Below are 16,126 nucleotides of genomic sequence, written 5' to 3'. Positions count from 1 at the left end.
ATTATTAGGTGCTTTCAACCTTCATTCAATAAAGAAATAATGCTAAGAAAACATGAAATAATGTTTTAAAAAGAATAGAAATATGACGATACTTTGATATTAAATCTACACCGTTTCTAAAAATGTTCATCTATATTATGCTTCAAGAATCATACAAACTGATAATATTTTCCAGATTTAGAAGAAAGTCAAAAGAGCCATCTACTAATATATGTACAGTACATATTCATGTCGATCCTATTTTTCAAGAGAAGAATTTCTTTGGTCATTCAGCAACATTTGTTTGTCAAGTCTGCATCTATGCTCAAATAAAAACTAATTATGCAAGATTCAAACAGTCTCTAAATTATAAACACAGTTTATAAAAATCATTAAAACCACTCAATAATAGTTTGTATGGGAGGAACTCTGGTCATTTTGACTTATTAACCTCTGGTTTTGTAATTCATGTGTCAATTTAACCAATTCTGGTTATTTCTCCATTGACGAAAATAATGTAGTTGAAGATGTACATATAATTTATTCTATATTGTCAAGTTGAAGAAATCCATACTAATATAGATTGAATTTTCAGTCTTTTTAAAAGTCACATAAATATGGTCTTGCTTTACTCCTTTCAAATTATGTTTTGTTTTTTTTTATTAAAAGGGCTTTTGGAAAGTATTGAATGCAAATTAAACCATCTAATAAATCCAACCGACATTAAATAGTGATGATTAGAGTGCAAGTTAAACCTGAAAACTATTTTAGTACCATTCATCCAAAATAAAACAAGATGTGTGATTAACTGCATATAAAAAATTAAATAAACTTCTAAAATTATCTTATGTGGTTGGTAAATTTATAAAATTAAACAAGATTTGATGTGGTTAGTAAATTTCGAAAATTAACGATTTGATGTGATTGGTAAATTTCGAAAATTAAATAAGGTTTGATGTGATTGGTAAATTTCTAAAATTCAAAAAGATTTGATGTGGTTGGTAAATTTCTAAAATTAAATACGGTTTGGTGTGATTGGTAAATTTCTAAAATTAAATAAGGTTTGATGTGGTTGGTAAATTTCTAAAATTAAACAAGATTGGATGTGGTTGGCAAATTTCTAAAATTAAACAAGATTTGATGTGATTGGTCAGTTTCTAAATTTAAATGATATATGATGTGATTGGTCAATTTCTAAAATTATTGACCAAATCCCTTGAATAGTCACACAGACGACATAGATATTGATATTTCTGTGTGACTTTCTAATTAAATAATGAATGGTAAATGATCAAATTTAAAAAAAAATGATGAAGTGCTTTTTTTTCTGATATAGAATTTTGTTCGAGAATGATTTAAAATGTATGATGAAATGGAAGCTAAAGATTATTGTCAGAGTTTAGGCTCAGAGCTGGAAGTGAGACATGTTATTAGTGTACTTTTAATTCACTTTGTTATTTCTTCTGAGTATCTCATCATTATTACCAGTACTCTGGGCAGAGCATCAGCATTAGTAATTAATGTACCTCGTACATGATTTATTTTTCAAATAAATGTTAAGTCAGTTGTGTTGAATGCCTGTATGTATAAAATGTCTGAACACTTTCTTTTGAAGATAGAAATAACAGCCACTACAGTAACAACTGCCGTAGACTTACTATTTCATAATAATTTAATATTTCTACGTTAAAAGTCTTACAATATACATGAAATAAAAATAAATATGAAAGGTCAACTCCTGTTAAAATGTTTACAAGCAAACTTCTTGCACATGCACTGTCTAGTTAAAAATCTGTTGAAAAGAAAGTATCGTAGAGAGTTTTCAACAAAACATAATGCATATTTCTCCTCATAATAATCCAGAGTCAGAAACTAAAAATAAAACTGAACAAGAGCCAATCATATTTGGTAGCTATTGCCAAACTAAACTCAAGTCACATGACATAGCATTTTATGTCAGATTCACTGATTGGTCAACTCCAGCATGCAGTATATCACTTAAATAAATGTCAAAAAAGGTCTTTTAAAAACACATCACTTGACCAAACAACTAGCAAAGAATGCCCCACATTTCCCTATTCTCCCTGGAAACATGCATTTCTTTGCCACCACAAAATCACTTTTTTTATTGATTGATAAATGTTTTGCGTTTTAATTGAATTATCTGATATGTAAATTAAATTTTTACGTCATCATAAATCTCACACAAACACTGAGCAAATCAGCTAGTTTCTCAGACAAGCTGCACGTGGTTGTCAGAGCACCCAGGCGGTTTCAGAAAAGAATCTATATTATTATCATTGGAAATGGCAAAAGTGGCTGCATGCAGCAGTCAATGAAATCTACTGGTTTATAATCTTATAATCCAGCGCACATCATACAATACAGAAAGGGTAATAATCCATCCGATCATATAGCTGATGATCATCATCTATTCAAATGCTTCTCACTTACCGAAGCTACATCGTGTTGGGAGGAGTCATCTGAAGTTTGAGATCTGCTAATAGATGTTGCACCTGATATTAATCCAACGTCATTTCCTTGCAGTAAATCGGGCATTGTATTTGCATAAGCCACTTCAGGAGATTTTGTGCCCGTTACATCATTTTTTGATTTTCTTAATGTGTTACGGAATCCTTCAAAAATGGTCTTTCTAGGTTTTGGAGAATCTGAGCATGAAGTTAGTCCATCAGATGAGGTGGAGGATGGAGGCGTGGCCTTTTGGCATCCTGCTTTGAGCTGCTTGACATTGTTGAGGTCTTTCGATGTATCTGTTGGTGAGTTTGGACAAGATGTTTGATCTTCAGCTTGCTCATCAACAGTTTCAGGAAGAGGATTTGGAACTGATTTACACCGTTCCTGAATTTTTGTATCTTGTGAACGCTTGGACTTTGCCTGGGCGGCAAGAGGTGATGGCCCTGGTGCCCCTCCTTTAGTTTGAGGATGGGACTGTGTTTTACGTAATTGAGAGTCTCTAGGCAAACTGCCAAACTCAGGTGCAGAGCTGCAAAAAATGGTAAACAATTGCTAAGGATAAGGATAACTAAATGTTAGAGAACAAATGAAATCAGAATAAACACATGCATAAATACTGGATATAAATAAAATCTTATTTCAAAATAAATCCATTTCTGTTTTCAGATAGTCAAAGGATTTCAGCATTCTAATGCACTGAATTTTGAAGTAGTACCAATAGTACCAAATGTTTTTGACAGACTTCACAAAATAATTTATCCAAATGAAGTCATATAATGAATCTGTAAGGGAAGAGTTCTTTCTTCATGAACTATTAGAAGTAATAATATTTATTGATCTATGACCAAAGTATCGACAGGGGACGAACTTGAGGGAATTAGGCTCTTTTGGAATTTGAAAAAAAAGTTGCAACAAAAACAAGATTTGAAAGCAGAAAATCAAAAGCAAAAGGTATATAATATATATGGGTAAATAAAATTACGAGAGATTGCATTAAGGAAATTCTGAGTTCATAAGCTATAATGTTTGGCTTAGTGCAATATGAACCAGGAAGCGAGCAATACGTCATTGCCGCCATCTTCGAATTGTGATGTCATGTGAAAAATCGACATCCGTCTATCGATGCACAATTATTGTCCAATGAACAAGCATGCCAAGCTTCATGTCGACTGTAGTTGCATTGACGGTGCCTGAACCATTTTTTAAAGAGCATCGCCCGCAAGAAGAACAAGACGAGTAGTTTCTGGGGATCAGTTTCTGGTCCAAAATTTTGTAATTAACTTTGATTTTCATTTCTTTTGATCTCACTAATGTAAATGCTATAAAATTTCATGCAATAGACCTTAACATGCAATAACTAGATAAAAGTGTAGATTTATATATGATAAATCATGGATGCCTTATAGATATTATCATACTGGTCGCTTGACACTTTCATCAACATCCAAAGAATAGCTATTTATTTGAGTGTTTTTGATTTTAAATGTCCGGACCAAACATCAGTCAAAAAAAGATAGAACAAGCCATAAATAACATAATACTTACAGTTCTTTGGTCAATTCTTTTTGATAAGCTATGGGTGACTGCAGGGCTGAAAGATATAACAATTCCCATTTGAACATTTTGCTCTTTACTAAAACCTGCCTAATTCTTTTAAGTGGTAATTTAGTCCGAGCAGCTCAAGTCTTTTATAATTTCAAGCCAATACAGACTGTGCCAATTTTTGTGACTCAACCAAAAGGCGAGGTAATCACTATCAATCGGATTTCATACTAAATAAACTATATGATTTACTGAAACAAATTTTGTCCAGACAGTGGCGCTATGGCCTACTCTTTCATCGAATTCCAACTGCCAAGGGATCTTAATGTGCACGCCAATGTGCAGACGTTTTTTTGTCCTATTCAAACGACTATACGTTGTCCTTTGCCAGGCTATCGGTCCTACACCACTGACAAGTAGGAACCACGCCCGAAAATCCTGAAGAATTTTCTGGGCCAACGCAGGGATTAAACAATTCTATCTAGACAAACATCTCACCTCTGAGAAAATCACCCTGCATATCTAGTATACTTCGAATTTCTTTGACCCATGTTTCTTTATTTTCTTCTGAAATGGCTTGTATTAAAAACTTTAAATCGGAACCTGGGGTTCGATCAATCAGCATAAACCGCAGAGGATCATTATCAACAGAGTTAGTCATTGACATTTTATTAACCTGTAGAGAAAATGAAAGTAGAAGGACTACCATTAGATTTTCTGACTTCAAATGTTATATTAGTTATTATTTAGACATTTATTCATAACAAGCCCATAATCAACTGAGAGTATTTATGGCTATTTCTTCTCAAAACTTCAAACACTCATAACTTCACTCAGACTAATGTTACTTGATGGAAGACCAACTCTTTCCCTAAATCTTGCATAATTTTGCATTAAATTATATTCATAACAGTCATTTTGATTTTGCATTGTTTTTAAGTTGCTCAACAAAAACATAATTTTTTAACTGAAAATATAATTTCCCTACAAATAAAGTGGGAAGATAAATTGTTTTGGGCCCCAAAAAATATAACAACATTATAGTTAAATCATCTGTGTTGTAATATCTGGTCTTTATGTTTATCTGGATTAACCCTTTAGCTCGTGGACTACATTATAGTTACATATTACCATCTGTGTTGTGTGTTGTAAAAATATTCCATCTTTAAGTTTACCTGGATTAACCCTATAGCCCATGGACAACCCCATGTAGGGCTCCTTAGATCATACAAAACTTCCAGTTAGATATACCAAGTGTTAAAGGGTTAACCAAGAAACTGTAAACATCCAGATAACAAAACAGTTCCATTACAAAATTCAATTTGGAGCTGATACTTTTATGCCGAATGATAAAACGTAAGTGCAAGCACTTGAAACCAAATAAATGGATGAACTTTATCTACATTATCAAGCACACGTTTTCTCACCTTAACACTATTTTTGAACACATAATTTGCATTAGAAAAATCGCCTTTTCGTTTTTCAGTCATTTCACTAAATATGATGATTTGTTCGAACAAGAAAACACGTCTTTCTTTAAACTTTTGTTGACTAGTAGGTGTAACTTCGGCTACTAATAACGTATCCTGAAAACAAATATAGAGAAACGTTAGATAATCATACATACTGGGGTTCGATTGATACACAACTTTTAGACCTCAAAATTCAAGGATTTTCTATAGATTTTCTCAAGGAATTCTTTTGGGCTTTACAGGAAAATCAAGAATAGAACCTAAATTTCAAGGAATTGTTATGGCTTTTACAGGAAAGTCAAAAATAGATATCAAAATTCAAGAATTGGTACAAGGCTTATGAACAAAGAATATTCTTGTTAAATGCTATTAATGGAATTTTGTGAAATATAAGTTGTTTCCAAGTCAATGGTTCATTTGAGGGCTATTCTTGGATAGAACTAGACTTCGAGAGCTTGTAATAAACCTCTATGTACAGTGATTTCAACAAATACTCATTTTGAGAAGAGAAATGTCTTTGAATTTGATAAGTAAATGCATATTTTGGTTAAAAATAGCCAAATCATAATAGGTTGAAAATGTAACCATCATGAAAATAGAGATATAGTGAAGTATTGACATAACTTACCTGAAGTAGTAATTTCCCTTGAGCAGTTATTTTACCCTGAAGAGAAATGTTTTAAAAAGAATTATAAAGATGTGACCGAAACTGTAGATATAAATAGATGCTTTATATTTCTGTAAAACTTTCAGCCCTATGCTAATGAAGACGGGCAATATGACATACAGTGTCCTATGAGGGAAATTCCAAATTCCAAGGGATCTTTTACGTGCATTCCAATGTATACACGGGACCTCGGTTTTTCGTATCATCCTAAGGACTAGGCAGCTGTCCTTGTCCTGCATCACTGACAAGAGGGAACCACGCCGGAAAATCTGGATGAACTTTCTCGGCCAATGCAGGAATCGAACACCCGACCTCCAGGCTAGCGAGCCAGGGTCTTACCCACTTAGCAGCCCGCTAAGAAAGAGAAATATGGCGATAACCCATGATGTTTGACAGGACAGGTCATATACAAGTTTGGGATCTAAAGACTAAAAGAATGATTTTATGATCTAAAGTCCACGTATTACAACACTCGATCACCCAGATTTATTTTATCAACAGGAATGAGAAAGAGAGAAAGAGAAATGAGGCTTAACATCCACAAAACACAAACTTGGTCATTTGGGGACCAACATAAGGTTCAATTTTATTTCATTTTTAATTTGCTTGCACATAGGGGTCTCTAGCAGTGGGAGAAAACCGGAGAAAACCCATCAAGTTGGACAGGCGACCCTACCCCTTGTCACGTACAAGCGGCGAATTGAAACCACCGCCACTTGACTCAATGAAGATCTTATAATCCAATGTGCATGCGTTAATCAAATCTGAAATCCGTGATAGTTTGTTTATCACTCAGTTTACTTACATCAAAACCTTGTAACCTTCCTACTTGCATCATATCATTAGCAGCTTTTGGCACAACACGCATAACCCGTTGAGCTTTCTTTAGATCAGTTACATCTAAACCAGCTCTTTCTGTATATTTTAATATATCCTAAAAGCACAAACAAACAATTTAACTTAAATATTGTTCATAGCAGAAACATGTATTATATATATTTTCTTCAATGTTGAACAGGGGTATATATATATATATATATACTATGTTTCATGCTATTTTTTATCCAGGAATAAAATGTACATGATGACTAAATTCTGAAACCAGTTAGGAAGAAATTGTCCATTTCTGTACAGATAATCAAATGACCAATGATTTTTATCTTCTTCCAATCTACACCTATTTATTTTTTGTACCTTTTTTTCCTAAACCTTATTTCTACGATATAGGACGTAATACACACAAAAAGAAACGGTACAGTTAAAAAACATCCAGAAAAAAAAAGGTACATTTTGGAAGAATGTAAACCCATCTCTGTTGAAAATCTGCCAATAATGCAAGGTTCCAAGTATCACGATTGAAATCATGGTGCAGTAATCATGGTGAACCCATCAGGTCTTATCATATATTGAAGTCAGTTGTAGCAGTCATGTTGATCGTATCGAAACATATCCAAATGTATCTACACGTAGACTTAATAGGGACAACCATATTTGTAACGCATCGCACGACAGTGGGAACCTGGCATAGACCTGAAATTACTGATGATAAAGACTCACCTTTAATAATAACTGATATTTCATAATTCTTTGTACAGGTTTAATCAGCAGATCTGATAATGTTAAACGATGACCTAATTTTTGTCGGATTTCCTACAAAATAAAACAAAACATCTTAACAATGTACCAATTTTTACAAAAAATACCAGGTAAAATGGAACAATTTTATTTCAATAATTCGTTTTGTACAGGGATCCTTATCAGCATTAGGAAATCGGAGGACCTGGAGAACACCACAAGGTCGGGCAGGCACCATGCAAAGACAGACCTTATGATCTAAAATGAATTAGATCACTCAAACATCCCACCCACCGAAGAATAACTGAAATGAAATGGGGTTTAACGTCCTACTGTTCTGCTCCGAACTGGGCTAATGAAGACGGGCATACACCATACAGTGTGCTATGAGGGAAATTTTGCCCGGACAGCGGCACTACGACCTACTCTTATATCGAATTCCAACTGTCAAGGGATCTTTTACATGCACGCCAATGTGTACACGGGACCTTGGTTTTCCGTCCCATCCGAATGACTAGACAGCTGTCCTTGTCAGGCTCTTCGTCCTGCATCACTGACAAGGGGGAACCACGCCGGAAAATCTGGATGAACTTTCTCGGCCAATGCAGGGATCGAACACCTGACCTCCAGGCTAGCGAGCCAGCATCTTACCCACTTAGCCACGTGATTCCCCTCCGAAGAATAACACTGCATTGAGAACATAAATGAATACTATAACATAAAACCATCAATAATATTATTTGGTAGAGAAAGCCATTATTTATTTATTATACCCACCTCAAAATAAGTATCTATATATTCAGCTACCACATATTCAGATTTTGGCTTATTTTCACAATATTTTACATACATATATAACCTTCTTTCCTGAAAAATAAAACACAACAATAACAAATAATGTCTTGGTATATATAGTTGGTGTATTTATGAGACCATGACACAGATGGTTTTAACATCCAATACATTAATTATGATATATTATGGACAAGAAATTGTTGGATTTATTTTGACTCTTTTATACAGCAATGTTATTTTATTTATTGTCTTGAAGTATCCTTCCTACAGCAATATCAGGTTACATAAATATTGTTGAAACATGCAGATCTTTCACAGACTCACTAAAATCTTTTAAATAAGAATCCTTCCTACAGCAATATCAGGTTACATAAATATTGTTGAACCATACAGGTCTTTCACAGACAAGCTTAGAACTTTTCAGCCAGCCCTCCTATACCAAACTAGAACAGTTATATGGGACAACAATCACTGGTTTATTATACACAAAACACAACGTTTCGATAAATATTCTCTTATCGTTATGCCTGTGTCACACATAATTGTTCTAGTTTTGTTTAGGATATGTTTTCCCCATTTGGAAAGTCTACTTTCCAAGGACTAACAAAAATAATTCACATACTGTAATCACATACTGTAATGAGTTATAATCAAGTGTTCTAGAAAAAGTAAAATTACTTACATATCTTACAAATAAAGAACCTATTCTTTCTGGTTCCTCACTAGATTTTTCTATTTCAGCCATAAATGTTCTGAAAAACAAATTCAAAATCATTTCAATATCTCAACTAATTGTAGTTTAAAGAGCAATGACAAAAACTAGGGTATTCTGTGACTAACATATGATAGATTTTATTTCAATAATTACCTTTGGGTCTTTAGCAGGGGGAAGAAATTTATGAGGTTGGGCAGGCACCTACAAGCTTGGGATCAAATTTGACTCAGTTCAATTGCAGACCTTATGATCTAAAGCATAGACGATAGACCACTCGACCACCTATCCCTACTAACACATTTATTTCTCAAGAATTTCAAGATAAACAGTTTAAATCTTATTTCTGTACTTATAAAACATTAATGGATTATATAGACTTAGAGGTTTTGCTTCTTTAAAGTTTAAATGAGTTTACCCATAAAAAACCCATTATATAAATATTATTAAGTTTGTATAAATAATGAGTAGTTTGTGAAATGTGAGTAGAATATACATTAAGACATAAGTGTTAATGTCTGATGATATCTATAAATAGAAATGTTCTCCATGTTTTAATCATACTGATATGTCACAATCAATCAGACAACAGTCAGTAACATGTTCACAACAACTGTAATCACACCTCACACAACCTGTGCTCTTATTTCAACACCTTTCCAGTGAACATGCCTTGTTGGGAAAAACAACATATTAAAGAGACAAGCTAAATGAAAATTCACTTCCTTATTCAATATGATGGGTTTATGGTGGTCATGAAAATGAAATGAAATGAAATGGGGTTTAACGTCCTACTGTTTTGCTGCGAACTGGGCTAATGAAGACGGGCATACGCCATACAGTGTGCTATGAGGGAAATTTTGCCCGGACAGTGGCACTACGGCCTACTCTTATATCGAATACCAACTGTCAAGGGATCTTTTACGTGCACAGTGCACGCCAATGTGTACACGGGACCTCGGTTTTTCGTCCCATCCGAACGACTAGACAGCTTTCCTTGTCAGCCCCTCCGTCCTGAATCACTGACAAGGGAGAACCACGCTGGAAAATCTGGATGAACTTTCTCGGCCAATGCAGGGATTTTAACACTTCATCACCACTTCCGTATTTGTTTTGCTATAGTCACATGTGCAAGGTTAGGAAGGAGAATTTTGCCCCGACAACAGACTTCTTTCTGCCTACTTTTTATCGAACTTCAACCGTCATGGGTTGCACAGAAGGAACATATGTTTTCATCACATTTGAACTGCTAAGCCAAACTTTACATATCAGCCCAGCAGACCCAACCTCTTACAAGTGTGAAAACAGGGAGTACCAGATGACCCAACAGTATGTCCCATACAAACTGACAAGTGAAAACAGGGAGTACCAGATAACCCTACAGTCTTATCACATACAAACCAGAGATCAATCTAAGGATTGGTTCATAGATAACAATTCATGCAATAAACCACATGGCTACCAATGACCTGGGTCGATTACACTGCTCCATCTCAAACCTTTATCACTATAGGTTAATGACTGCACAGAGCAGTGAATGCCTACAACAGGACCCCACCACCCCTGGATCAATTTGCTTTACCTGATATATATATGTTTGTCTACAGGGTACAGGACACTCCCTGCCCCCACCTCCGGATCAATTTGCTTGACCTGACATATATATTTGATATTTATGTTTTGCAATGTCTGCATGTATATTCTGTGTCTTGGACGCCCGTGGGTTTTTGTTATGGGTTTTGTTTATGAGTGGTGCATCACTATCTAAATATACATGATATTCTGGTATGCTAACCAAATCTATCACAAAGACATTATTGTTGTCTCTCTGACGGTTTTCACACAATCATAATCAATCTACTCACTCTTTATGCCAATCATATATCTGATGAGTATTTCCAAAAACTATTTTATCTTTTCCTACCATGTCATCAGGCATACCATTTTCCTTCATGTACCCCATATAACCCTAGAAAACATCAACACATTTATCATTTATTTCTTTGATGAGAAAAGAACATACACTTGAAACATTGGAAATTTCAAGAAGATTATCATCAAAGTCAGTATTAATAACAAATTACTGAATTTTAGTTGCTCCTTTTCTGGTTGCTTAAAATAACACTCTATTTCGCCATGGTTTTTCTCAATTAGATATATGCAGCTGTTGCATGAAATGAAAATAAAATAGATGGGGTTCAAAGTCCTAGTGTTGCTGTTGCCTTACGAAATGAAACAAAAAAAACCTGCTCGTTTACTCGCCTGGCAATTTTTCCATATTCGGTTAGAATGATAGGCAATTGTTAAATTTCCAGAAAACAATTATATAACGATCTAGAGAAGAAACACTGACTAGGTCATTTCAGGAAAAACATATGGTCCTTAGCAATGGGAGGAAAGTGGACAGGCAACCCTACTTCTTGTCTCATACAAGCCAGGAATCGAAACCACACCACTTGACTCCATGACAAACTGTATGATCAAATCTGCACGCTTTAACCATTCGACGACCCCCCCCCCCCATTTAACGATCTCTTCCAAGGCACATTAATCAATCTTCACCCTAGGTCATTCACAATAATTTTATAAACAGTGCAGGATTTTTATTATGTACTGGACAGGTTATGTCTCCCCCCACCCCCATACCGATGTTTCTTAGCTGAGTCAGATTAGTTGAAAACCAACATCAATATTTACAAAATTCTTCAATTTGTTTATACTCATCCCCAGATATTTAATTAATTAACATAGTAGGTCTACTTAATACATTAGAAAAAAAGTGACCACTCCTGATCTTGAAAACTAAGTAAACAATAATGAACAGGTTGTAAATACAGGATTGGTTTTATATGTTACAATATATGCTAAAACTTTTAAGAGGGAAATACTGGCAAATTATCACTTTATAAAGAACCTTGAACTAAGTCATTAAAACACATTTATATTAGCCGATTTTTAAAAATCTTACCTCAACAACTAAACCTAAATCTTTAACATAATCTCTTTCTGTATCTATTAATTCTTGTATCACAAACCTATAATAAAAGATTCATTTTATTACATGGACATCATAAACTAATATAGTATTACAGGGGGACGGCACTACACACAAACCAAATTCTACAAGATAAACCTACATTACAAGACAGAATACAGACACATTGCAAGAAATAAACAAAAATCAAATCAAGTGAAGGGATCTGGGGCCAGTCGTAAGCATCCACTGCGCTGTACATTTAAGTTATTTTGGGACTAACATGTATCAAATTTATTTCAGTAATTCGTTTGCCCATAAAAGTCTTTATGATTTAGCAGAGGGAGGAAACCTGGTGACTTGGAGAAAACCCTCCAGGTTGGACTGCTCCTTGTCACGTACAAGTCTGGGATCGGATTATGCCACTCGTCTTAATGACAGATCTCATGATCTAAAGTGCATGTTAGACCACTCAACCCCCTTGGGGTCAATACTATAGAAATGGATGACATATTGGTACATCATTTACACAATATTTTATCTTCATCATCACAATCAAATGCTCAGGGCAGTGATCTAATCAACCAATATAAGGTAGTTTTGTTACTTTTAGCAAACAACAGGTACACAATATTTTATCTTCATCATCACAATCAAATGCTCAGGGCAGTGATCAAATCAACCAATATAAGGTAGTTTTGTTACTTTTAGCAAACAACAGGTTCAAAATGACCCAAATAATATAGTGATTTTGAACAGTTTGTATTTATTGTAACATAGTTGAGATCTTAACTACTTTTCTTCTCAAACTACTAGGGCAAATTTTTCTATGATAAGCACCCAAACCATTTCTTTTGTTACGAACGACTTTAAGACCTCCATTAAATCCATTCTTTTTACAGAACTTTCAATTATACACAAAAAATCTGAATACATCCCCCTTCCAGTCCACCCCAAATGAAGCTAAGGTAGGTTACTATAGTAAGCCACACCCCTTCTCATTGTTTGTCTAACATGTTTACCATAGTAAGCCACACCCACTTACTGTTTGCCTAATTAACATATCTACCATAGTAAGCCACACCCACTTACTGTATGTATGCTTAATTAACATGTCTACCATGTTAAGCCACACTTCATATTTGGGGGGGGGGGGCACTCTTTTTTCTTGGTGTCTCAAAAAATCCTGCACATTTAATATTCTGGGAATCATACTGAGTATTTTTACTCAATTCCAAGAAGGAAGCATTACACTCGGAGGAAGCATTAATCTTGGGAGGAAACTTACTCTCGTTTTTTAAGGTATTTGGCTTTATCATCTTCTGAATCTTTACCATCAGATTTATCATCCTCTTCATCTTTATCATCAGCTAGTGATGCTCCTAATCCTAGACTAGGATCAAATTTACTACCACTTTCAGATGGAGGATCCTGCAAATATACAAATAAACTTAGAGTTTCCCAGAAACCAGTAGACTATATAAATCATATAGTGTTTTAAGAAATATGAACTGTGGAGTTGCAATGGCAATGAAGAGTGAGAAAAAAAAAAATTGTAAACACCCTATTCAAATCTTTATTTTTGTTATATTATTAAGGCTTTCTTCTAATAGCGGACAGCTTTTGAAAGGACAATATTTCCTTTTTGCCGTGTCACTAAGTGAATAGATCTAATTCTATAGTGACTGATAAACAATAATGTGATATGTTTTTTACCATTCATTTAAAGTAGTGAAGACCATTACTATTGAAATAGTTTGTATCTTGATAATGATAAGCATCACCGACTGTGCAATGGTTCATATCTTGATAATCAAGGCTGTCAGATGGAACAAATCTAATACTGGTTGTCTATTTTCAGGATGGCTGGGAAGAAATTGACACCAATTGGTGAGGTCAGGGTTAGGACTAGTTTTACAGTTACCCACGTCTTACTCTAGTGGTGTCTATCCCGCAGCGTGGATTTTTCCGACCTCCCAACAATAGCTTCTCCATCTCATATTATTTAGAGCATTTTATCCAGTCTGAATATATGTACAATTTGTTTTCCTACCATTGACTGTGTCAAGCGATCAAATTTTAATAACATATATAAATTTAATACCAAAGGTCAAGTATTATAGTAAGTCTGGTACTAAATGCCAAATCTGTTATCATATGACTGTACTCGACCTTTATTAACCATACTCAAATATCCACTCATGTTTTAAAATGAAATGTGATATAACATCCTATTGTTCTACTCCGACTGGGCTAATGAAGACCGGAACTCAAATTTTGAAAGGTGTATTATGAATTAGTGAAATAAAGGACAACTTTTTATGAATGTCCAAGATATTATCTAAACTGACAACAGTCAGTCTACTGTCTCCTCACACTCATTAATTTTATCTTTTTATAACGCATCAAGCAATCCAATTGTTTACCAACCTGCTTATATAACCTGAGCAGATTAATGCTCGTCATCACACTTACTCAAGGTATTGATAGTAAATGTAATGAAGTTTATCACTCTCACTCAATTAGAATCAGAGTTGTTGTGTTTCAAAAAATCAAATTTCTTATCTGTGCTTGGTCTCAATGGAAAATGCATATCATCGAACTCAATCAAGAGATTAATCTAATGAACTTGATCGGCACCATTTTAAAATATTCTATCTCAATCTGAAGCAGAGTTATTGTGTTCCATGGACCGAGAGACAAACCCCTTTTTATAGTCCTCTGCTTCTTCCAAATCACAGGGTATAAAACAAACCAACTTACCATTCTTTGTTTAACTATTTTTTCTATTTCTGTGGCCAGGTCTAAAGAACTGGTTGCATTATCAATCTGAGTTTTCAATGATGTTGCCTAAAATAAGTTAATATTTAAAACATTTAGAGGCATACAAGCATGTAAATGTCATGGGCATAAATGTAATAGAGATGCTATACATTATTCATGATCATGGACTATAAATTAAACTATATACTGGTAGGCCTACACATGTTACAATGTTTAACACTCTTGCTGGCTTGACAGCTCCAGAAAATAAAAAATAGCCTTATTCTAAGTACTAGATGTGTAAGTGTCCTACCTGTTGTGTAAATTATCCATTAAATCCTATTTTACTTGTCCAAAGGGTTCAAAAATATTTTCAAATCCAAGTAACATTTGAAAAGCTTTACATCAGGCTTTTCAAATCATTTAGTTGAATTTTTCCAATTTTTTAAATTAGGTGTGTTAAGATGAAATTTGTATCATCAATTAATTGGAATATTGTAAAATAGTACAATTTGTTGACCAGAATAAAGATTGGGACATATTATTCAGTTACAACAAGAGTGGTATTGAGCCTTTAAGTATGTATCAATGCTAAGTAAAAAGACCATTTATCTAGTGCTTTTATTGATGTTTTTAATACATGACTGCACAATGTGTAAATCTCAGGTAGTAGTTTAACACAGTGTTTGACAGTTAGGTAAAACTACAAATTAATATTTCCTGGGCTGTATATATATATATCAGTATTGAATCATCTGTTGAGTGTCAAAAATCTTGATACAGAGAGAGCAACAATATTTACAAATTTAATACCGTACATGAAATAATTGAATTTATAGAGAAAAAAGTAGCTTAACATGAATTCCCCCCCCCCCACCCAAAAAAGAGCTTTTGTTTGTATTAATAAGTCTTGCTCTTAAGTGTTTAGATAAGATAAATTTAATATGTTAGTATTCAAGTGTGTGTTTAAATATAAAAAAATCTTGTTTCAAAGTTATTAAATATATACCAGAACTACGGTATGTACGGGTAAACTAATGTATGTTGGCTGACTATAATAGTATATTGCTATCACATTAAGTCCATCATGAATATGTCTGTCAGAAATGTTTGGTAGGCCATAAAAATGTCACATACAGAGGAAATAACTAGTTCAACTTATTGCATGCCAA

At 34.1% G+C, this 16,126-nt stretch overlaps 1 protein-coding gene across 3 annotated transcripts in view; it reads right to left on the bottom strand.

Annotated features, from left to right (window-relative positions):
- Positions 1-16,126, bottom strand: part of LOC126807812 (kalirin) — a 128,350-nt gene that overhangs the window by 21,639 nt on the left and 90,585 nt on the right. For all 3 annotated transcript variants that reach the window (XR_007674178.1, XM_050532647.2, XM_050532648.2), the window contains exons 41-53: positions 14,955-15,041; positions 13,480-13,622; positions 12,186-12,252; positions 11,083-11,186; positions 9,188-9,257; positions 8,488-8,577; positions 7,693-7,785; positions 6,941-7,069; positions 6,097-6,132; positions 5,424-5,582; positions 4,495-4,672; positions 4,000-4,045; positions 2,434-2,983 (exon numbers count right to left, since the gene is read on the bottom strand). Coding sequence is in view for 2 of the 3 variants with exons in the window: in XM_050532647.2 (XP_050388604.1) it covers positions 2,434-2,983; positions 4,000-4,045; positions 4,495-4,672; positions 5,424-5,582; positions 6,097-6,132; positions 6,941-7,069; positions 7,693-7,785; positions 8,488-8,577; positions 9,188-9,257; positions 11,083-11,186; positions 12,186-12,252; positions 13,480-13,622; positions 14,955-15,041 (1,752 nt within the window). In the remaining variant the exon portion in view is untranslated. The remainder of the gene's footprint in view (positions 1-2,433; positions 2,984-3,999; positions 4,046-4,494; positions 4,673-5,423; positions 5,583-6,096; positions 6,133-6,940; positions 7,070-7,692; positions 7,786-8,487; positions 8,578-9,187; positions 9,258-11,082; positions 11,187-12,185; positions 12,253-13,479; positions 13,623-14,954; positions 15,042-16,126) is intronic.

The sequence above is a fragment of the Patella vulgata genome, chromosome 9 (genome assembly GCF_932274485.2).
Source record: "Patella vulgata chromosome 9, xgPatVulg1.2, whole genome shotgun sequence".
In the NCBI taxonomy this organism is placed as follows: Eukaryota; Metazoa; Mollusca; class Gastropoda; family Patellidae; genus Patella; species Patella vulgata.
The sequence above is the reverse complement of the archived record's forward strand: the minus strand, read 5'-3'. Positions and strand labels throughout refer to the sequence as shown.